General features: G+C 42.1%; 1 protein-coding gene across 1 annotated transcript in view; it reads right to left on the minus strand.

Moving 5' to 3' along the window:
- The window catches only part of MTMR10 (myotubularin related protein 10), a 52,986-nt gene continuing 27,964 nt past the window's right edge, over positions 1-25,022 (minus strand). The window contains exons 7-16 of the mRNA XM_012000568.1: positions 22,343-22,529; positions 20,440-20,527; positions 20,269-20,357; positions 16,179-16,309; positions 14,980-15,049; positions 13,353-13,423; positions 9,676-9,845; positions 8,515-8,685; positions 3,910-4,092; positions 1-3,091 (exon numbers count right to left, since the gene is read on the minus strand). Coding sequence (XP_011855958.1) covers positions 2,489-3,091; positions 3,910-4,092; positions 8,515-8,685; positions 9,676-9,845; positions 13,353-13,423; positions 14,980-15,049; positions 16,179-16,309; positions 20,269-20,357; positions 20,440-20,527; positions 22,343-22,529 — 1,763 coding nt within the window. The 3' untranslated portion in view covers positions 1-2,488. The remainder of the gene's footprint in view (positions 3,092-3,909; positions 4,093-8,514; positions 8,686-9,675; positions 9,846-13,352; positions 13,424-14,979; positions 15,050-16,178; positions 16,310-20,268; positions 20,358-20,439; positions 20,528-22,342; positions 22,530-25,022) is intronic.

Consider the following 25,022-nt stretch of genomic DNA (forward strand, 5'->3'; position numbering starts at 1 on the left):
AACAGTTGCTGTGGAAATTTTATTAAGCCATCAAAATTTCCTTCACATTCATTACTGTTGAACAACAAGATAACACATCTTCTTGCTCATCCCACTTGAACTCAAGTCATCAGTTTTAGGCACAAAGGTTTTAGTTTTCTCAGGAAATCAAGTTTGAACCACTTGAGTTACTATTGCAGCAAGCCGATTTTGTTGACAGATGTGAATAGCTTTCACCCTGTTAGTACAAATTAGTATCCTTTCCTTAAATAAAGTTAGATATTTTTGGTTTCAAAATCGGGTTTCCATCATAAAATAACAGCAAGACACTGTACACCTTTATGTCCAATACTAGAAATTTCACCCAGCACATCAGCATCTGCATGGCGTTCCCTCAGCAGGGGCTCTGCTGGCGGGCAGCAGGGGTGCTGAGCTCTCTCTAGTGCGCTGTGTGCGGCCAACACCACTGCTGTCAGCACGAGTCCCTCTGACGGCAGAGGTGGTAAGCAGCTTTACCCTGGCCCGACTGAAGGCTGTCATAGTTGTTTTTCATATTATGCACAATAAAATGTGGCACAATAATCATGATATAACAACTGTCCAGCAAAAATAAAACTATTTTACTACATTTGATTATACAAAAATATGCATTTTTCTATTTTTAACCATTATTAATAGTACCTAATATTTTTAAACTTGTAAATTAACAACAATAAAATACTACAGGAGTTAAAATAAATGTGAGGGAAGAAAATTACAGAGGGAAAAATGCTCAGTCCAACATTTAGTATTAATAATAAAGCAGCTAAATGAAAAAGGGAGAATTGTGATTACACTGTCAATGGCAGGATACGCTGTGATGTTAGAGATTGGGTCTGGTTTCCAATCAAGGACTGTAAAATGTTTAATAATTCTATTTGTATAAACTGAAACTAGCCCTTATTTTCTAGGCAGCAAGTTGGCAAAAACCTTGGGTTTACCCATAAAGTGAATTTCTTAAGATATTTTATAAGAACTTCTGTTATATCCAGAGATATTATCAATTTTTAAAAGGCAAATAATTCAGATAGAAACAGCTATTCAGTACATAGGTAAAATAGTTATCTTGAAAACACTTGTTTTAGAAAAGGAAATAAGCTAACTAGACACTTCACTATAAAAAATTTTCCGTATCTTAGGATGGCAGTTCAAGAAACAGTCAAATTTGAAAGCATCCATGTTTTAAGCAGGGAATGAGGAGTGTGGGGGAGGTGGTGCCTCATTTCACTGCTGGAAGCAGCTTCAGCTTTGACCTCCACAGCGGTGGGTAGGCTCTTGTCACACAGTTTGGAAACAGTGTTTCAGATCAAGCAAACAACTGTGGCTCCTCATTCTCCTCAACTTCGCTGTCAAAAGTTGGGGTTTGGGAGAGCACTTCTCTCGCTATTCAAATGGCAGTGTTTTCAGAGACTCTATTTTTTTATTTCTCCTTTATTCCTAAGCATTAGGAACTATGAGAGAAGGACATCTGTACAGGTGCCCAACTTGTGACCTCATTAGTTATTTCCAAGGGGAAGTGCCAGCAATAGTTTACCACACTGCAAATACTGACGGCCAAGCCCAGCACGCCTCCCAGCAAGCCTTGTTTGTGAGGGTGGGTTTTGGCATAGATGGCACTCTCCTGTCTCCAGCACGCACCTCTCAGGAATCAGCACCCCACAGGCCACTCCCAGTGGCTTTCAGAGGAACAAGACTTTGGGGACACCTGGCTACGAAGCTTAGTATGAAAAGCCTATTTCCAATATGCAATGGGATTTTCACACCCCAATTTTAAAAAGCGAAATTGTATTTTCTTCTGTAGTATTTGTATCTTAATGTCAAAGGCACTTCTAAGTTTAATTATCTGCAGCAAATGCTTTAAAATTAACAGTGCATATCATTTTAAAGTTAGCCCTATGAAGTTAAAAAAGCAAACTCATGATTTCAAAACACAGTGATTGAAGGTCCCGAAGGTGGTGATCTAAAATAATAAATTCTGTCCACAGAGCACTGAACCTTCATCAGGTGAGTTCAATTAGAGATGACAGAAAGTAACCAGAAATATACACGAATACTTCCTAAAACCTCCTGGAGGTTTTATCAGATGTTCCTAAAAATGATACGAAACGCAAATTTCTTAACTTTCCTGTTGCCTGCTGCTTGGGGTTGCTAACGTGACTATCAGATAGCCTTCAGGAGGCAGCAGGAAAAATGGATGGAGAAAAAATGTAGCAGACAGAACATGAACAGTTTGATCACAGTTATAAGAGCCAGACCTGTAAGGACAGAAAGAGGACAGGAACAAAATTTACATCTCTCTTAAAATAAGTGTGAAAGAAGCATGATTCAACATGTTTTTAAATATTAGTGCAAATTCCAACTATCATTCTTACCTATAAAGTTATTAGAGCTTCAAACGCCTAGGTTAGCAATTTTAATTCAGAGGAAAAAGTTGACAGCTTCCCTCAAAATGTTCAGAAAACACCCTGTTTTAGTCTTCATTTGCTAATGTCTCAGTAGACAACCATATTTTGGCCCCACTTAAAAATTTGCTTAATGGTGTTCCTAAAATGCTTCGTCTGCATAGATTCCCTACAGGAGAAAATGGAAATGAGGAGGAGAGAAACTCCGGCGTCCCCGAGGTGTCGGTGTCGTGCGGGCCGCTGGCTCTGAAGTACATCCTGCTCTGGCCCAGCTCCCCATAGCAGGCCTCCAGCGGGCCGCTGTGCTGCTGCCGCAGCGTCCTGCTCAGCACATCCACTTCATCAGCCAGGAGGGAGAGCTTGTGAAAGGCCGTGATGGAGCCGCCCAGGCTGATCTGGGCCTCAGGAACCCAGCGGAAGTAGCACAGTTTCCATAGTTTTATGTGTGTTCCAGAGACACGTGGCAGAATAACAGCATGCAGGTTGACGGGTTTGGAAAACCATTCTCTAAAATATTGCTCCATATCACTGTTCTGGCTGTTGGTTTGCTGAGGTGGATCTGGCTTTGGTTTTAGTATCAATGAATTTCTCCTTGGAAGTAATTCTTGGTCACTGATGATTCCATTCTTTAAGGCAGACGGCATTCCTCTTAGTGTGGAGCTGTAGTTTTTCTATACAGAAGAGATTTTATTATGTTCCGGGATTTCCCTTTTTAGAAAGATTGTAAGGATGCAATGGCAAATGTAAACTCAATACTATGAAAAATTAATGGAATTTCAGCCTCAAGGAACATTTTCCTCCCTTCCTCTGTAGTCCTTCTTCTAATCCTCCTCCCCCGGAATTAAACTTTATTTGCTGACTCTACCTAGGCTATTGCCATCAGCCTGAATGGGGGTAGGGATGAGAGTGCCTCCTAGCCACTAATTTGCTTAAGGATAAGTTCTAAGACTAGGGCTAGAAAAAACCCTAGACCTGGCCGACTGTATCAAGAACAATGGCAAACTGGATGGAGGCAGTCAGGAGGCCAAACGTCTGATTCTTTGTTCTGTACCTTTCAGTACTCTCCAAATTTTCTACCAAAAAACCCCCCAAGAATTTATTTGGAATTTATTAAAAAGACAAACGACGAATGTAATTAGGACAAGAATACAGCAGTCAGGAGGCCATGACTGCATCACAGCCAGGTGGCATTCCCGGCCACAGTGGCGGCTTGAATCACCAAGAAATGGTAAGTGGGGCTTCAGTAAACGGGGCTTGCAGGCTCAGAGCCGCAGTCTGCCCTCCCTCAGGTACTGAGACTTTGTGGGCCTCAGACACCAAGAAGAAGGTTGGGATACAGTCACTTGAGTTAAACAGGGAGTGACCCCTCAGAAACCTGCACTGGCAGTGTTACTCTCGGAAGTGCCTTTATTTTTAATGCTCTGTGTTCTGAAAAAGATGTGTCTGGCTGCGTGTGAGCCAACATCAGGTTCTGTTAGCTGTGATTTACCTTTGTCCGTTTAAAAGACTTCACGGAGCTGTTGTGTACACAAGGCGTGCTCTTTCCAATGTAGAAGGGGTTATGGAAAAGGGTGCGGTCCTTGGCTGTAAACTGGAGAGACCAGTCCCAAACAGAGGGGAACTGTAAGCCCTTCTCGTCACCCAATTGGATATTTTTGCTTATAGCAAATTCCTGCAAAAAAAATAAAATATTTGAACATTTGTGAAAATATGCAAAACTAAAGATTTTCTCATGAATGCCTTTTTTTGGATGAGCCATTCATCATTATATAGGTTAAATGTTCTGTACTGCAGCCCTCAAAACCCACCAGAACGGCACTTTCACTTCAAGAAAGGTTCCTGGCTTTTGAGCTCCAAGAAGCCCCCCAGTCCCCCTGAACAAGGAGTGTGCTATTCAAGTGCCCTCTGCCTCAGGACCCCAAAGAAGCCGTGCCCTTTGGGCAATAAGAATGTTATTAAGAGAAGTTTCACTAACATGATACTAGAAAGTCTTAAACATGTTGAATTTATTTCTATAATTACAGTATTTTACTTTTATGAGCACACCATCAGTACATTTTAGTAGTTGCCTGTTGGTAAGTGGATTAACAAAACTTTTGGATGGAAATCTCTGCCACCAGTTTTATAACTTACTTTCTAAGTGGGGAGCGACACTTCATTGAGCCAGTGATCTCAAATCATAGACCACAGACTCGGAGTAGGAAGGAAGGGATCAGCTCCCCTGTGGTCCTAGCATGTGGCTAAAACCATGGAGACCATGTACACAGGAGACCCCTCTTCACAGAAGCCCACCTCTAGCCTGGACTCTGGGCTGGTGCAGCCTGGTTATCTGGCTTCCCACCGCAGTAAACTGAGGTAACACAAAGCTACAGGGTGACAGCCAACCACCTCACTGTGAGGAAGCCAAGGAGCTCCTCTGGAAGGGAGTCCAGACCATTTCTATGAAGCATAGTCACATTTAGCAACGAGAAGAAAGGACTCTCATCTCAGCTGATTGACGGCAGCAGGCCACCACAGCAGCATATACACAACAGTTCCCTGGAGGAAATAACCCCAGACACACAGTCGCTGGATGATGGGAGATGTCTGATTCTTTGTTCTTACCTTTCAGTACTCTCCAAATTTTCTACCAAGAAAAAAACCCCCACGAATTCACTTGGAAATTATTAACAAGGCAAACAATGAATGTTATTAGGACAGTCAGGAGGCCATGACTGCATCACAGCCAGGTGGCATTCCCTGCTACAGTGGCGGCTTGAATCATCAAGAAATGGGTAAGCTATGTAACAGCACAGGGCATTTTGTAAAATTTTACAAAATTTTCTACTTCAAATAAGTAAAAATTCATTAAGCACCAAATACACACACTCTTAAAATTTTTGGCCAGGCACAGTGGCTCAAGCCTGTAATCCCAGCACCTTGGGAGGCCGAGGCGGGCAGATCACGAGGTCAGGAGTTCAAGACCAGCCTGGCCAATATGGTGAAACCCCATCTCTACTAAAAATACAAAAATTGGCCAGGTGTGGTGGCTCACGCCTGTAATCCCAGCACTTTGGGAGGCTGAGGTGGGCGGATCACGAGGTCAGGAGATCGAGACCATCCTGGCAAACACGGTGAAACCCCGTCTCTACTAAAAATACAAAAAAACTAGCTGGGCGTGGTGGTGGGCACCTGTAGTCCCAGCTTCTCGGGAGGCTGAGGCAGGAGAATGGCGTGGACGTGGGAGCCGACGGAGCTTGCAGTGACCAGAGATTGCACCACTGCACTCCAGCCTGGGCGACAGAGCGAGACTCCGTCTCAAAAAAAAAAAAAAAAAAAAAAAACAAAAATTATCCAGGCGTGGTGGTGGGCACCTGTAGTCCCAACTACTCGGGAGGCTGAGGCAGGAGAATCGCTTGAACCTGGAAGGCGGAGGTTACAGTGGGCTGAGATCGCACCACTGTGCTCCAGCCTAGGTGATGGAGCAAGACTCCGTGCAAGACTCCGTCTCAAAAAAAAAAAAAAAATATTTAGTTACTTGAAATTTCATCATGTACGTAGATTAAAAACCACCCATTTGCTTTAAACACTTAAAAGCTGAAATCTAGTAAAACATGAACCTGAACGTGTTTTAATGGCCCTTCAATAAGTATATAGAAAATGTCCTCTTTGCCAAGTGTGGTGGCTCACGCCTGTGATCCCAGTACTTTGGGAGGCTGAGGTGGGTGGATTGCTTGAGTCTAGGAGTTCAAGACCAGACTGGGCAACATGGTGAAACCCTGACTCTACAATACAAAAATCAGTTAGGCGTGGTGGCGGGTGCCTGGAGTCCTAGCTACTCAGGTGGCTGAGATGAGAGGAGTGCTTGGACCCAGGAGGCAGAGGCTGCAGTGAGCTGAGATGGCACCCACTGCACTCCAGCCCGGGTGACAGAGCCAGACTGTCTTAAAAAAAAAAAAAAAAAAAAAAAAAGATGTTCTCTTTTTTAAAAGGTGAAAACTAAAAATATTTATCTCCAAGAGAAATCAGATTTTCTACAAACAATACCTGGCCACTAGCACCTAAAGTGGCCTCAGAATGGGAAAAAAAAAAAAAAGAAAAGAAATGCTTTGGGCTTCTGCCTGTGTGGAAGGGGCTGCGAATGGTTAAGAATCATGACCCTTAGACAACGACCAGTTCCTGCTAGGGAGGAAGGCAGAGGGGGATTCATGTTAGTATTTGTCACAAAAAGCTTTTGAAAAAGCCAAATTAAAAAAATAGAGCACTAGAACATGAACAGAGAAAGCAGATGAAATACTTGTAGAAAGTATTTTTTACAGCTCCCTCAGTACAATTCAGTAATGTTCACTTCTGGTGAGAAGTCTGTCGGCACACGCAGCATCAGCCAAGCAGCAGAGGCAGTGGTGTCTGGGGCTGGGAGTCCTCCACGCAAACACCCACCCATGCGCTGCCCAGTCCCCAGACCCCAAAGTCTTTGTCCTCGCCTCCCGCACCTTTTGCAGGCTCACACTGTCTGTGTGTACACGGGGTAGTGAAGGGAGAGAATGGGGAAGAGCTGAAGGAGGCAAACAAGGCCGAGGGAAAGCCTAGCTGGAGGCAGAGAGGGGGCCCAAGAATGATTACGGTGACAACATGAAAACGAGCAACTGGGAGAACATGTATTTTAGAACAAATGAGCGTTCCATGCCTCAGGAGCCTCTGAGCCTGTATCACTGGTCCTCAGCACAGTATCTGGAAAGGTCAAACTTTCCTGGTAGGGTGGGCAGGGGACAGATTCTGGCTCTGTCACCCAGGCTGGAGTGTAGTGGCACAGTCTCAGCTCACTGCAATCTCTGCCTCCTGGGCTTAAGTCATCCTCCCACCTCAGCCTCTCCAGCAGCTGGGACCACAGGTGTGCACCACCACGTCCGGCTAATTTTTGTATTTTTTGTAGAGATGGGCCGACGGTGTTGTTTCTTTGAGCCCTGGGTCCCCAAAAGTGGCAATGTTGGACAATCTCTCCTGCCTTTTGTGTCCCGAGAACTGGCTCCTGTGGACTGAGACTGCCCTTCCTCCTGATTCCCCTGTTTTCTGACTCTATAAAATCCTGGATCTTGTCCTTTTCTTTGGGATGCCCGTTAAATTAAATTCTCCCTCCTGCAATAGCCTAAATCAGCTCCTTAACTGACCAGTGTGTTTTGTCTTTTACACCAACAAATTCAGAATTCATACGTCTTTAGGAAAATTTGCATAATGCTTCACAGTTTACAAAATGTTTTCACCTTATACGAGACTAAAGGTATAAGTGTTAGTTTGACAGATCCATTTTACAGGTTAGGAACGTCGACTCTCAGGCTGAAGCCTGAGTGGAACATGGGCCTAGCACTTTTCCCAGACCAGGGCCAGAACTCAGGTTTCCCGCTCCCCAGGTCACAATGTGCCTAGCCAGGGCCTTACGGCTGAGGCTGAGGCTGAAGACCCCGGAGCTCACTGTGAGGGGAATCCTCTTCCTAGAAAGGCTTCCTGAAGGCCCGCAAGAGCTGCCCTTTCTGTTTCTCTCAACGGTCTCCACAGCATTCGTCAGCTTCCGTTGCTGGTTCAAGGTGGGGGAAACAGCACTCTGGTTCAGAATGGTCTCCACCAGTGGCAAGTAGTAGCTAGTTTCAAGTTTGGCTTGAGACCCTGCTTAGTCATAAATGACTCTTCCTCTACATCAATGAATTGTGATTGGAAACTTAAAATTCTCTTGAAGGAAAATAATCTTGTTTTGTACAAATTTTTATCTTACTGACCTAGGAAATAAATATCCTATAACAGAGCTTTTGTTTTTTACTACCCAATAGCCCAAATGTGAAATATAAATACAAAAGCATGACATTTAAGGTGGTTAAAGTAATTTACATCTTTAAAGGGGTTTACTACAAAAAATTTACATCAGAGTAAAAAAATGTTCATTCATAAAAATAATTTCCTAGATTTTTGTGTCTTCAAAATAATTCATTCAGAAATTTCAGATGAAAATGGTAGTGAGTTTTAAATCATAGACTTTAAATAGGCGGTGAATTATACGTCAATTATGCCTCGATAAAGTTGTAAAAACAAGGAAAAACGTAGCCACAGCCACAGGGTTGCTTACCGTGCTTTGCTTCACTCGCTGGTGAGGGGAGTTGAACAGGAAGGTGCCGAACAGTGAGATCCGGGTGCTGTCGTACAACACGGCCAGGTAGGTTTCGGAGAACTCGAAAGCTGCAGGATATTGTTCTAACAGCTGCCAGGTGGCGTCCAAGAATAGCAAAAATAAAGGAGACTGGCAAATACAAAGAGACAGTGGGATCATTTAATGTTAGCTATCCTTTCAGCCATTCACGTTTACTTCAAAATGTACTGCTGATGTTAAAGAAGAGATGAATAAGAAAACATCTAAGCCTAAAACACCTGGCTCCTAAGCTGAGCTATACACATCTATCAAACCAAGAAGTAATGTTCAACCGTGATAAACATCACAACCCTTATTTGCCCAGTAAGTGTAACAAGTTGAAATGGCAAAGCACACAGTTGAGCGGGTTGCCCACTATATGAAGGCGGAAGAGCAAAGTATGTGTTTAAGCATGTCCTAGAAACAATTCTTTAGGTTATATAACAAAACAAAACCATCAACCAGCTTCTCTAACGTTTGGCTGATCCTGTAGGCTCAGCATCCAGAAAACGTCCCCACGTTTCAGAAAACACTTTGGGATCAGCCTAGGTCACGTGGTGTCTCCCCAAGTGCAGTAGCAGGTGCCCACTATTTTTTATGAGACACCACAAGTCAAATATGCTCTCTGAAACAACCTTCTAAAAACTGATCTGACCTGCCTGGCGGGTAAGATATTTGTAAGGCCTTCCGCAGCCTAACTACAGATCCAAGGCAGCCACTAACTCCACAGCTACTACAAAGGTGGTCCTCTCAAACTTTCCATCTTAACCTATGTATCCCATTTTAAGAAAATGATAGTCCAAAAGTGATTTTTCAAAATAGTTAATATCTGTTTTTCAGTATTTTATTCAGAATTTTTTCAGTAGTTTTCCACTTAGACAAATTCAATAGACAACTTTTAAAAATTTCACCTTCATAGTTACGATAATCTTTATAATAAGTACATCAATTTGAACTCTTAACCCATTAATTAGCTTTGGACTAAGGGAGCTAAGTTGTACTAAATACAATATTTTTTAAAAGCCCCTTCATCTTTTAATGACACATATTTTATTTTGTGTATCCTTGAAAACTGATAAAAAGGTATCAAGATTTTGTTACCTCTTTCTCTGATCTCTTTAGATGGTTGCATCTGTCTAGAAATTGATATCCTGCCATGACCCACTCCTTCTGTATCACACTCTGAAATCCAATAATTGTCCTAAAATAGGGATCCAGCATCACTTGAACAAGAGAAGCTACACAACAGCTCAAGTCTCTTCCTTCCTCCTCTGTCAATAAAATGGAAAGAAAATGATTACAACATAGAAAAATGATGAGAGAGAAAGGGAAGGAAAGGTAAACTAGATAATTTAGTATTCTGCACACCTAGGCTGCCTTCCAAATCTGCATAAGGAAATTTTACTGGATTCCAGCAACTCTAAAATATTACAAACTTGTAGATAAACTAAATTAGCATTTACAGGAGATGGTCTTTTATACGGATATTTGCCAGATAATAGAAGCTCATCACTCATACTTTTTACATTTGAATGGTTCGTGGTAGAAAATCCATCTGGACTCCATTCTACTGCTCTTTTGTCAAGGTATTAAGTATACGGTAATCTTTCTACTGACACTCCACATGGCAATACTGAGAAGTCAATGAGGAGAGTGGCACTGTTCACTACCACCTGAAGCTGTGGCAAACAATTCCCTCCTGTCTTTTATAGCTGTTGTCCTTTCCAATGAGGCCAGAATTACCATGCTATCAAAGCCAGCCAGGGAAATCAGAAGAAAACTATTGACCAATATCCCTTATGATTATAGATGTAAAAATCAATAAAAATATGAGTAAACCAAATTATCCAAGAATGCAAAGTTGGTTTAACATCTGTCAATCGTAGTAACATACCACAGTAATAAAGGACAAAACCAACACGATCATCTCATCAGATGCAGAAAAAGCATCAGATACAATTCTACATTCATTCCTGATTAGGAATAAAAGGGAACTGATTTAAACTGATCAGAGACATCCACAAAAACCTACAATTAATGTTATTCTCATTGGTGAAAGACTGGATACTTTCTCCCTAAGATCAGGAAGATGATAAGGATGTCTGTTCTCTACACTTCTCCATCTCATTGTACTGAAGAATCTAGCCAGAGCAATTAGGCAAGAAAAAGAAAAGAAAAGGCATTCAGATCAGAAAGAAAAAGGTAAAAACTGTCTTGGAAGACAACATGATCCTGTATGTAAAAATACAGAATCTCTTATGGAATCCACAAAATAACTACTAGAACTAATAAATGAGGTCAGTAAGGTCACAGGAATTCTGTACACAACAATCTCAGTACACAGTAAACCTGAAAATGAAATTAGCAATTATATTCACAGTGACATAAAAATAAAATACTTGAGATTTAACAAAATAAATAAAAGACCTGCGCAATAAAACACTGCTGATAAAATGAAAGATCTCAATAAATGAAGCAGCATAATTCATAACAGCCACAAAGTGAAAACAACCCAAATGTCCATCAACAGGTAAATGGGTAAGCAAAATGCATCTACAAACAGTGGAATAGAATTCAGAAATAAAAAGGAACAGATTGCTGATACACACTGCATGAATGAACCTCAAAAACATGTATGTTGAATGAAAGAAGCCAGAGGCAAAAGGCCACATATTGTATGATTCCACTCACATGAAATGCCCAGAAAAGGAAAATCTAGAGACAGAAAGATTAGTGGCTGCCTGGAGCTGGGACTTTTGGGGTGATGAAAAATTTCCAAAACTGGACTCTGTATATTTACTAAAAATTAATGAATTACAAATTCAAAATGGGTGAATTCTATAGTATGTAAATTTTTAACTAAACTGTTTAAAAATAAACTTATATAAAAATGCTAGTAAAATGAAGGTTCAGTGCTACTTCTGAGGCCTTTTCTATTACAAATGCATGGAGAAATGGAGGATGAGTAGGATTCTCTGATATGATGAGAATACCCACTGGATGAGAGAAATTGTGATTATTAGGCTCTGCATGCATTTGGCAGTTAAACACACTCTGCATCAGTTCAGGATTACTTTGTATGACACATTACTATTTTATTTTTTTCTAAGAGTCTTACAGATTGTTGCCTTGTTAAAGTCAATTAAGTTTGACAGTTGTTAAAAGTACTTCTGCAAGCTTGGCTGGGCACGGTAGCTCACACCTATAATCCCAGCATTTTGGGAGGCTGAGGTGGGCGGACCATCTGAGGTCAGGAGTTCGAGACCAGCCTGGTCAACAATGTGAAACCCCATCTCTACTAAATATACAAAAATTAGCCGGGCATGGTGGTGCATGCTTGTAATCCCAGCTACTCAGGAGGCTAAAGCAGGAGACTCGCTTGAACCCAGGAGGCGGAGGTTGCAGTGAGTCGAGATCATGCCATTGCACTCCAGCCTAGGCAGCAGGAGCGAAACTCTGTCTCAAAAAAAAAAAAAAAAAAAAAGTGCTTCTGCAAGCTTAAGCAACATTTTGTACTCATATACTATGCAACATGAATATAGAGTCTTCCCTCAATATCCATGAGGATCTCATTCCAGGATGTCCCTTGGATACCAAGATCCACAAATGCTTAAGTCCTGGATAGAAAATGACGTAAAATTTGCATATAACCTATGCACATCCTCCGGTATGCTTTACATCACCTCTAGATTACTTATAACACCTAATACAATGTAAATGCTATGTAAACAGTTGTTCAATACTATACTGTTTAGATAATAATGACAAGGAAAAAAAGTCTATTCATGTTCATTATGACCAAAATTTTTCGCCCCCAATATTTTCAATTCTGGCTTGGTTGACCAGATGGGGAACCCATGGGTACAAAGGGCCTACTGTATTATAAGAAGGTAGTTTTTAGTCTATTAAACTTTATCTGCAAACTTAGACACTCTGTTAGCTGTAAAGTTATTTAATATGTACTTATCCTTTGCTTAACTGATTTTTACATCATCGTTTATTCCTACCAAATACTACATTACTAGCTATTCAGCAGTTCAGTCTATTTCTTCATCTCAAACTGTTTCCTTAGAGTCAGAATCTAGCATGAGCCAGAAGGTATTTAAACTAAAACAAATTTGTATGAATTAGACAGCAAAATCACAGGAGAATGTCCTGTCAAAATTAACACTAAGTATTAATCCATTAGGGGATTGGACCCACCCTTCCCATAAAATAGGAAGGATAATTTAATGGATAATTTAATCAAGGGTAAAAACTGGACTCCTTTCTATTCTTCTATTTGCAGTCCTTGTGCCACTGTTTTTGTTTTTTTTTTTTGAGATAGAGTCTTGCTGTATTGCCCAGGCTGGAGTGCAGTGGTGTGCTCTTTGCTCACTAAAACCTCCACCTCCTAGGTTCAAGTGATACTCCTGCCTCAGCCTCCCGAATAGCTTAGACTACAGGCATGCACCACCACCACATTAGCCTGGCTAATTTTTGTATTTTTAGTAGAGACAAGGTTTCACCATGGTGGCCAGGCTGATCTCGAACTTCTGACCTCAAGTGATCCGCCCGCCTCGACCTCCCAAAGTGCTGGGATTACAGGCTTCAGCCACCGCGCCCAGCCCGTGCCACTGTTTTACTCAAATGATGTGCAAAATCTGTAATGTCTTTGATGGTACTGTAGTAAATAAGAAATAGCTAAAACTCATGTGATTTACTTGAACGGGGATAAGCAGTAAACCAAGGTTGGCTGGCATGGTGGTCATGGTGCTTTCAGGAGTTACTTTAGTTACCTTGTAGGACTACAGAGAGATGTTTGCTTTCTAGCATGTATACAAGTTCTGCTGAATGCTTAAGGAATGCCCTGAAGAGAGAAAAGGAAAAATAGTGTTAAATTTCCACTACAAATATATAAAGCACTTGAAATCAAGCAAATCTAGTTTCTCACTTTACAGATGCTCTTTGATTCATGATGTCCCCATGACTCATGACCCAGGATAACTCAATGGGTTTATCGTGACTTATGCCCTGATAAACCCACTGTAAGCTGAAAACACCCTAAAGTGAGAATGCGTGGCTGACTGGCAGCTGTGGCTCCCTGCTGCTGCTCAGCATCACAAGAGAGGACTGACTGCTTTCTACTGAATGCACATAGTTTTCACATTACCGAAAAGTTTCTTTAGTACTTATACGATTCCTCAAAGGAGGATATTTTGTAGTTTTTCTTTCTAAGAGACAGGGTCTCATTTTGTCTCCCATACTAGAGTGTAGTGGCGCATCACAGCTCACTGTAACCCCGAACTCCTGGCCTCAAGTGATCCTTCTGCCTCCACCTCCTGAGCAGCTAGGACCACAGGCATGAGCCACCATGCCTGCCTAATTTTAACATTTTTTTGTGAAGATGGGCATCTCACTATGTTCCTCAGGCTGGTTGTGAACTCCTGGCCTCAAGTGATCCTCCTGCCTCAGGCTCCCTAGGACAACAGGCACATGCCACCATGCCTGGCTAGTTTTCAATTTCTTGTGTGTGGAGATGGGGTCTCACTATGTTGCTCAGGCTGGCTGTGAACTACTGGCCTCAAGTGATCCTCCTCCCCCAAAGCTTTGGAATTACTGGCATGAGCTACGACAACCGGCCCCACTTTGTAACTTTTTTTGTTTTTTTTTGAGATGGAGTCTTGCTCTATCGCCCAGGCTGGAGTATGGTGGCGTGATCTCAGCTCACTGCAACCTCTGCCTCCCAGGTTCAAGTGATTCTCCTGCCTCAGCCTCCTGAGCTGGGACTACAGATGTGCGCCACCAATGCCTGGCTAATTTTTGTATTTTTAGTACAGACAGGGTTTCACAATGTTGGCCAAGCTGATCTCGAACTCCTGACCTCAGGTGATCCACCCGCCTCAGCTTCCCAAAGTGCTGGGATTACAGGCATAAGCCACCAGATAAAAAGTCTCATTTTGTACTTTTTATACCAGGGAAATTCATAAACCCTTTATAAAAAGGAAGGGGTTGACTTATGACAAAACTATAGAGATTGACAAGAGATTAGTGGTAGCTAACAGACACAGATGGGGGTGCACCTATAAGAGGGCTAGCACGGGGAAGCCTTGTCATGGAACAGGTCTGTATCTTCCTGTGGTGGTGGTGGTGAAGTGAACGTACACATGTGATAAAATCGCACAGCTGTGTTAAGTCGCATGCACACACACACAAGAGCATGTATGAACTGGTGAGTAAGATCTATTCAGCGTCCCAACGTCAGCTTCCTGGTTTGGATGCTGTACTCTCGTTACGAGATGTTACCATTGGGTGAAGTTGGATGAAGAGTAAGTACATGGCTCTCTGTGCTATTTTTGTACCTCCAGTGAGTCTGTAATTATCTCAAAAAGTTAAAGGAAAAGAAAGTAAAGAAGTGGTACAAACCTTACATATTCTAACCATCGAGTATTTTCCAGTGAAGATAACCATTTCTCTTCAGTTTCTTCAAAAGGCTCTGTAATAAATTATATATATACACATTTTTACTTTTTTAAAGTTTATTTTATATGATCCCTATCAGAGTTAAGAGATACATCAGTTTCTAATATTTAAAAGTTGGCTTTAAGTAAATATCATGCATTTTCACTTTAATAACATGGAATAAGCATTTAAGAAGACATTACAATTCTGTAACAAAGCAAAGCAAAGCATTCCCCTGGGGCTCCATCATCATCTCTCTCGCTCTTTCAGGGAAATCTTGCAGTCCAACCAACTCTGACTCCCAACAGCTAAGAATTCCAGCCTTCCCTGTTCAGCCTATGCCTTGATCCTGGCCCTCCTGACCTGTGACGTCAGCTGCCCAGGCCCTAGCCCTTGGCTTTCTTACTGCAAGCCTTGCCCTCCTGCTTCCCTGCCCCTCCCCTGCTGTCAGTGGTGCCTCTACGCACCACTCATGTGGCCTGAGGGCTAGCCACTGCATGACGACAGGCATCCTCACTGCCCCGCCCAGAGTGCACATAATCATTCAGGATACTAGTTTTTTCAACAACTTGCCCTTGCCTCGCCCCTGCAAGGCCCTCCCCCAGGGAAGTGCTCACTCATTGCTCAAGATCTGCTGCAAGACTGCCTTTGCTGACTCCCTGGTGATTAGAGGCTCTCTCGAGGAGGACCCACATTACACCAAAGATGCTTTCACATGACTCATCCCCCAGGACACATCGAAGCCACCTGATACATTCGCTCAAACAGATATATCAGAATTCCAAGGCTACAGATACAACACAGCTCTTGTCAAGTCACCTATCTCAAAGTATAATTGCATGTATTAAAATCTTAATAAGTTTGTCTGTAAGGTAATACAGTGTTCTACTCAGCAAATGCTTTTATAAAAGTATTCTACTATACCTTTCATGATTTGAAGGAAATTTAATACACTCATTTTCCCCCCTCTAAAACAAAAAGTAGTTTAAACTTAATTCCTTAGGAGGTTCTGAAGTTCTCATACAATATATAATTTGTACAAATAATTCCATAGACTCCTTAAATATATGTTTCTATATTTTTAAGGAACATCATTTTTCCTGACATCTCATACAACTCTGTATCCTGTGTTCATTATCTACATGAAATAAGAATGAAATTACCATTAACACATAGCTGCTTCAGTTTTACAAACGCTGCCTGCACTTCTTGAATATTAGGCAAGGTCTTATCCAAATCCGATTTGTAAACATCACTTCTCTGTGGGTGACTTTTAGTTATTGCATTACAAATCCTAATAAAGACAAAAATCCTTTAGTCATTACTCATTCACTTCAGCATATATTTATTTAACACCTACTACAGACCAGGAGATAGACAGAGGAATGAGACAGCTAAGGTCTCTGTCTTCATGGAGTTTACTTCTTTTTTTTTTTTTTTTTAAAGACAGAACCATTACTTATTTTTCAGTTTTAGAGACTATTCCATCAGGTTTCTCTGCATGATTTTTCTGTATTCTCATAAAACAGAGCAAAATCAAGAAGACAAGTAAACTTTGTTTCCCTCTTACCATCCAACTTCTCACACCCATCTGGTTTTGACTACTGCAGAATGCTGCCATTCACCTCACCGCCACCCCCACGTGCAGTGCTAATTAGACCATTAGAACTAATCAGATCATTTCCTTCTTTCTTTTTTTTTTTTTTTGAGACCAAGTCTCGCACTGTCGCCTGGGCTGCAGTGCAGTGGCGCAATCTCGGCTCACTGCAACCTCCCCCTCCTGGGTTCAAGTGATTCTCCTGCCTCACCCTCCCGAGTAGCTGGGATTACAGGTGCCCACCACCACACCTGGCTAAGTTTTGTATTTTTAGTGGAGACGGGGTTTTACCATGTTGGCCAGGATGGTCTTGAACTCCTAACCTTGTGATTCACTCTCCCTCGGCCTCCCAAAGTGCTGGGATTACAGGCACGAGCCACCGCGCCTGGGCTCATTCCCTTATTTCTGATGGAAGAAAATAAAGTGCATTCACTGGAAAACTTGCCCAGGAAACAGAAGCACTGCCAAGGAGGGCAGCATGGCATTTAGATTAAGGAGACCCTACACTCCCACATCTTTCCACATGATGTAGATAGAAGGATGGCAAACCAGACTCACATTCTCCAGCTCTAGAGAATGCAAAGCACCTATTCCCACAGTCTTAATGATTTGCTGCAGGATGAACTGCAAGTAGAGACATTCACCAAAATTCCTCCCACTCTTCCTCTATTCTTAGGAGAGAATGGGCTGCTATAAGTATGTGCCATGGAGTCTCTAGATGTTTTCAAAGGAAACAGCCAGGACTGGGATTCCCATCTATGTTCAAAGGGTAACTTTCACACCACTTAAAATAAATAAATAAATGAATAAATAAATAAATAAATAAACCTGCTATTTTTTTTTGCTGAATAGAAAAAGTAATATAAATTAGTGTGAAATGTTTAAAAACACCTAGAAAAGATAAGAAAAACAAAATCACTCAGAATTCTAAAATTTTGGCGTAATCTTTCTAGGTTTCCTCTATGCACCTTTATGTCTATGGAATTTAACGTATGCATGAAAAATGGCACTGTACATTTGCTTGATAAACTGATTTTTAAAAATTAAATAACATGAATATGCTCCCATTTCATTAAAATATGGAATGTTTCATGAATCTGCATGTCATCTTTGTGCAAGGGCTACGCTAATCTTCCCTGTATCATTACAATTTTACTACTTGTGTTGCCAAAGCAAGTGTGGAGTTGACATTCTTGGTGGGGTGGGGTGGATGATAAGATGAAATAAATGGGCTGTGGGGAATGCCATGGATGATGTAATCATGGGATTACAGGCTATTTTAGGTCACATGGTCAAAAACAGCTGCTCTGTGAAGATGGTACTGAAGTTGAAACCTAAATGAATAGAGAAGCAATGCAAAGACCTGGGGTGAAAGTGTTCTAGGCAGAGGGCAGCTAGTACAAGGGCCCTGTGGCAGGTAACAAGCATGACTGCTGAGAAATGTCAAGAAGGCCAGTGGGGCTAGATGACACACCTGAGGGAAAAAGGTTAGGAGACAAGGTTGGACAACAAAGAGGATCTGTTCTACTGATGAAGAATGGGATAGCTAAAAACACAAAAGGCATTAAAGTAATTCTCAGCTTAATATATCACTGAAACTGCCACTGGTTCTAAGGTTTTACAACTAACTCTCACCCAACAATGCTACGATTGTCCCTTGAACAGCAAAAGTCCTAACAGTGCGCTTCATCAGCATGCATGTTAACAAACACAAGGCTTGGAGTATGACACAGCAGACAGCTAATTCCAAACAGAGTTCAGGTAAATCAAAACCCACAGAGAATACGGACTTGTATGACACAGTCACCTTCCTTCCCAGAAAACTGAAGGGTCATTTGAGGGTCACTTGACAGTTATTTGCTCTGTCAGTCACAGTACAGTGGAAAAACCCTAATAATGGACTGTGATACACAATTTCTGAGGCTCTATCAGCCTGTTTTATAAGATCTGTTCATCTGCTCCTCATTTACTCCACAAGTACTGAATAAATATCATATGTGCTTCCTGGGTGCTAAATAGAGAATGGTGTGCAAAGCAGACACAGTCTCACATCTCATGGGGTAAAAATGACAGGTGGTGATCAAACTGTGACACACACATATATTATTAAAAACTGAAACAAATGTTAACAACTCAGGAACTCCAGGAACATAGACTTTTGAGGTCTGATCAAACTTCAGAGGTGAGAGAAGGCTTATCTTGAGGAAATTATGTTTGAACTGAGATATAAAGAATGAGTGAGCCGGGTGTGGAGGCTCACGCCTGCAATCCCAGCACTTCGGGAGGCAGAGGCGGGTGGATCACCTGAGGTTAGGAATGGAGACCAACCTGGCCGACATGGTAAAACCCTTTCTCTACTAAAAATACAAAAATCAGATGGATGCGGTGGTGGTGCCTGTAATCCCAGCTACTCAGGAGGCTGAGGCATGATAAGCACTTGAACCTGGGAGCCGAGATCGCACCACTGCACTCCAGTGTGGGTGACAGAGTGAGACTCTGTCTCAAAAAAAAAAAAAGAAACAAGGAGTGAGTGCCAAGTAGGTAAGCATGGAGCGTGTTCCCAGATGAGTGCAAAGAAGGCAGTCCAGAAGGGAAGAGTGCTGGACTATGTAAGGAGGTTGAAAACACCAGGCAAAGTCCAGGGGGCTGGAGCCCAGGGGAGAGGAGACATGGAAGGAGGAAATGACGGCACTTATAACACACAGGCAGAGGTATTGCTGGGGCGGAAGCACACGGATTTGTAAAGTGTCTGAAAAGTGAAGTGAGAAAATCTCAGGAGAGACTGGGGATGGGGAAGGGAAAGAAAGAGGAAGGAATCCAGGATGACCCCCTGGTTTCTGAGAGCAGGCTGGGGGAGGGCATGGAGGCCGTATCCTTAAGTTTGGTTTTGGACACAACGAGTTTAAGGGGCCTCTGAGACCTCCACATAGAAGTCAAGGTAGTCTGAAGATATAAATGTGTTGGCCACTAAAGCCACATTCTTGGGGGAACTTCTTTAGGAAAATACGAACATGAGGAAGAGGCCTTAGAATCTGTGTAATGTATGGAGAGAAGAGGATGGGTCTGCAGAAGGCACGGAGTACCAGTGAGGCAGAGGAGCTTCGGGAGAGTGGAGAGGAGCAGAGGCCAAGGGCCCAGGCGGCTTTAAGGAGAGAGTGACCAATAGTATTGCTCGCTGCTATGAGCACAACTGAGAAAGGCCTCCTACTTTAATAACACGGAGGTTACTGATGACCACAGCAGATAATGCCAGACTCGTCTGTGGTGGCTAATTAAAACCACTGTTCTAGCTATTGCAAATGTGTAGATCTAAATAAGACACATCAAACTACAAGAAAAGTTTGATTTATCCTGAAGTGTCTCAATTGGATATCACTGCACTTTGAAAGTATGTTATAGAAAATGTTATAGCAAGATGTCAGCAACGTAAGATCCACAAGTGTCTTACAAACCAAATAATTAAATTATATTTAGTGTAACCCCAATGTCAGTTAATATTATCACATTATTTTCAAAATGGCAATTCTTACATAAAACATGGTGCTAACTAATTAGTAAGACTATGCATTTTGCTATTTTCAATTAGTAGGGAACTCACTGTAGTTATACATGACAAGTAAAACTATCTAAAGTGATGACGACCATTTCTCAATTACCTCTGGTCAATCTTCCTCTGCTGCAGCGCGTCTTTAATGAGGGCCATTCGCACAAGAGCACTGCCATTAGAGTGGCTCCAGCACCAGAGCTAGGGGAGAGGCAGAATCCTTACTTCACTGTGTAGAAACAATGGACGTCAGCATTCATAAAATCCAACAGAAATCACTTACTGGCATCCTTCTCCCGATAAAAGAATGGGAAAAGATCTTTAGATCTTGGTCTGCTAAAGAACTTGGCACTACAAAGTACTCTGGAAGGCTGGAGGGGAAAAAAAAAATTATATGTAAGAGTCCTGTGCTAAAAGCAGGAATAGTGTGCTCCTGCAGACCCCATAAACAATTAAGCACAGTTGTCCGCATTTAATGTTCACCCCACTTAGTAGCCACATGGGGGGCAGCGACAATCCTAGAAATCTTAGTCTAAAACATGTGCGATATGACCAATTCTTAAAAATCTAAATTTACAGCATGAGAAAATTCCAAAGAAGGTATTAGAAATATTTTCCAGAATGACTATTAAACATGTACGTGCTCACTGAAAAATATATCCAAACCTTTGTTCTCTTGACAGGAGAACAAAGGCCTTTCACAACTGAGAAAGGCCTCCTACTTTAATGACACGGAGGTTACTGACGAGGTTAAGGACGCCAGACAAACAAAAGAAAACCCCACGAATCTACCAGAAGCTTTAGCTCTCTTCTTAAGTCCCTCTTCTACCTTTCCCCATGCCTAAAAGGCATAGTCAGACTCTAGGACACTGATGAGACAATAATTACTGGTGGGCAAGCTCACTGCACCTCAAGACATCTTCCTTCTTTCCCCGACGTGGCTGGGCAGCCCATCACATGTTTCTCAGCACATATACCAGAGTGTGCTGGCCATGAAGCTTAAATTCCAGGGGAAGCAGAAGACACAAGCGACATGCTGCAAAGCACCTTCCTAGAACTGTTCTAGAAGTTCCTGGTACTGGATTAACCAGTAATAACACAGTAGTGCTTTTCTTCTTTTTTCTAAAAAGCTGCTTATGTGCATGAACTAATGAAGACTTCAACGACCTTTTAAAATAAGGTATTCCAAAAAATTCATATAACTAAATGACATTAAACAAATTTAAAAAACAAATTCCTAGTCACTTTTGGGGAGATCCCCTAGGGAACCAGCGCACTATTCGGAAAAATGTTAAGTAAAGGAGAAAATGTAGATATTGATATTGCTTTTCTTGTACCAACTGTGTTACGGGGCACTAAAGAGCTGGTGAGAGAAAAGTTCGATTAAAGCAGAAAGATGATAGAATTAGAAGGTGAACAATCGCAATCCTTAGTGAAATAATGGTCTGGGCAATGATTCTCTCTCCCAATGCAAAACTATTTTTGGGAGCTAAAACCATGATATATAAGGGGAACTTTTACTGGATCAGGTTGACACCCTCTAAGCCCACTGGTCAGTCAAGATTACAATGAGAGAGACACAGCCAGCCAGCCTGAGATGGGATGTGACCCCACAGGAGAACACAGCACCACCTAATGAAACATTCTTGCCAAAAGTACTGAACCTGAATCCAATTAAGCCTCTGTTGCTAACATTTTAAAGGAAATCCTAGAGACAGAGGAACACATTACAGGACACCATGGGGATAAAACCAGCAATATCTACAATGTGGAAAATTCTAGGGAACAAATGACCTGGTTTGTCAATGAATAGTAGGTAAAAAAGAGGTGGGAGGAGACTGTTGTAGATTAAAAGGCCTAAGAGACCTATTAGGCAAATTCAGTGTGAAGACTTTAGATATCGATGTGAACAAACCAACTGTAAAACATCGGTTACAAGATATAATGCAATAAACACTGACTAGATTACTGATGACAGAAAGGAATTACTATCAACTTCTTTTAAGGGATACTATAATTTATATTAAGAAACCCTCATCTTTAAAATAAAATATTCATTAAAACATTATTAAAAACAAATATTCCACTAATCACAACTAGAAAGTCATCAATGACAACAGAGTTTGATTATTCTTCATAGGGAAGTGACTTCCAGCCATATATAACATTGCTAAAATTGTACTTACCAAGTGGATATCATGTAACCCTCGTTAATAGAACAAACTCTCCACCCGGAAGCACCTGTCCTCTTGATTTCTCTGTCCCAATCCGAGTAAGTTTCAAAGAGCGGAGTTTTCTGGCTGCTGCCACCACCAGCTCCATTACCTCCTCCTCCTCCTCCATCTCCTGAGGGAATTCCATTAATTTTGTGGGCTGTAGGAAAAAGCAACATTACGAATTTTAACAGTCACATTTTCCCCAGCATTCCCTCTCCTCTGAGCCTCCTGTCACATGCATACTCTGATGTGCTGTCTCTAACCTGCTTCACCTTCCAAGTCTCTCCAAGAACCATCTTGCCCTTTCCACTTAAAAATAACTCTTTTTTTTCTGAGATGGAGTCTCATTCTGTCACCCAGGCTGGAGTGCACCGGCATAACCTCAGCTGACTACAACCTCCGCCTCCAGGGTTCAAGCTATTCTCCTGCCTCAGCCTCTTGAGTAGCTGGGATTACAGGTACCTGCCACCATGCCCAGCTAATTCTTGTATTTTTAATAGAGACAGGGTTTCACCATGTTGGCCAGGCCGGTCTTGAACTCCTGACCTCAGGTGGCCCACGTGCCTTGGCCTCCCAAAGTGCTGGGATTACAGGTATGAGCCACCATGTTGGCCTAAAAATAACTCATTTAGTCTTGTCCTTATCCAGCTCTTTCCTAACTCCTTAAAACAGCTTTGATTTTTCTTTCCTACTGGCTCTATCTTCTCTGCCTTCAGTCACATGATATTGAAAAGACTTTGATCACGCTGGACCACTCTAGCTACTATACTATACATTTTTCTTCTTTCCTTTTCCTGACTACCTTCCCCAAGAATGAAGAATGACTATTGCCTAGATTTCCTCTCCATTTATCTTCTCTTTAATTTTCAATTGTCTTCCATCCCTACCATTCTAACAGAAACTATTCCTAACCCTTCCTCATCTCCCTGCCCCTAATTGTGGGGTAAGTCCATGTCATTTGATTATTTGCTCCACATATTTTGCCTGGAAAAATGAAACATCCAACAATCATCTCTGTTCTCTTTTTTTTTTTTTTTTTTTCTCGCTCTGCCGCCCGGGCTGGAGTGCAGCGGCAGGATCTCGGCTCACTGCAAGCTCCGCCTCCCGGGTTCCCGCCATTCTCCTGTCTCAGCCTCCTGAGTAGCTGGGACTACAGGCACCCGCCACCTCGCCCGGCTAGTTTTTTTTGTATTTTTTTTTTTAGTAGAGACGGGGTTTCACCGTGTTAGCCAGGATGGTCTCGATCTCCTGACCTCGTGATCCGCCCGTCTCGGCCTCCCAAAGTGCTGGGATTACAGGCTTGGGCCACCGCGCCCGGCCATCTCTGTTCTCAAGCCCTTCAAATCTTTAATTTTTCTAATACCAACTTCTCACCTACCTGCTCTATCTGCTCATTAGAAAATTCTTGTTTTCCTGTATCTACTCGATTTTCCTTTGAAAAGCTCATAAGGTTCCTTGTGCTTTGCTAGAGTGCTGTTCCCACATGAAGATTACAGCAGGACAGGCCTAGACTTGCATTTCCTTAGTAAGGAGCCGCTCTGAGAGAGAAGTAATGCTATCTTCTGGGAGCATGCCCACAGCCTCAAGACTGCCTGCAAAGTGATTACTGAAAAACAAGCTGCCCCACCAGTCAGCCAGATCTACCTTGGCAATATCTGGCGACAGATGGCACAACCCATTCTGGCCCAGGGTCTTCCTGCTGCAGGCTGCAATTGTGGCAAGTCTCCCAGCTGGCATCCCCAATGGGACATTCTGCTGCATTTAAACCAGCCAGCAGCTTTACCACAAGACACACTTCCCTAAAAAGACGTGTTCATGATGCTAGTCCCTTGCCTTAAAAACTTTCAATAAGCTCATTTTCCGACCAAATCAAGCAAACCTAAATGGCTTCTCTTGGCCTTAGAGATCCCTCACAGAACTCATCTGACCTTCATTCCCATTCTCCTCTGCAGCCATGCAACACCCTCCAATGTCCCATGAGCATGTCATGCCCATTCCTGTTGATTATCCATTAACTCCTGGTACAAGACGGGTATTTTCTGAGACCTCCTCATGTGCTAATGCCTGAGAGCAAAAAGATGAGTAAGATTTTACCTCTATCTTCAAGTATTAAGCAGTGTGATAATCACAGAGTACAAGATGTCTGAGTGCAATGAGGATGCAGAAGAGAAGACCCCCAACTCTCACTGGAGAGAGAGGCTGGGGCAGGAAAAGCTTCATGACTTGACCACATCTAAAGAGAGTTCTAAGGAATAAGTCAAAAGTTGCCAGGTAGCTGGTGAGAAGGAGGTAGGCATGCTAGACAGAGAAGAACCTAAAAAAGATGGTGTAACTGTGTAACATCAAGTAACTAAACACAGCTAGAGCATAGGGATTCAAGAGGTGGTGGAAGAGAGGTGGGAAATTAAATAGGGCCTAGACTCTAGATCTGTGTTTCCCAAAAAAGTAACTTTTAGCCACACACACCCATTTAAATTTAAATTGAAATGAAAATTAAATAAAATAAAAAATTCAGTCCATCAGTTGCACTAGCCACATTGCAAGTACTTAACAGCCACATGTGGCTAGTGGCTGCCCTACTTCCATCACTGGATGGTGCTGTTCCAGATGATGGAGGGGCTTATGTACCATGTTAGGAATTGGGACTCCT

Source organism: Mandrillus leucophaeus, unplaced genomic scaffold, assembly GCF_000951045.1.
Source record: "Mandrillus leucophaeus isolate KB7577 unplaced genomic scaffold, Mleu.le_1.0 Scaffold631, whole genome shotgun sequence".
NCBI classification, from domain to species: Eukaryota; Metazoa; Chordata; class Mammalia; order Primates; family Cercopithecidae; genus Mandrillus; species Mandrillus leucophaeus.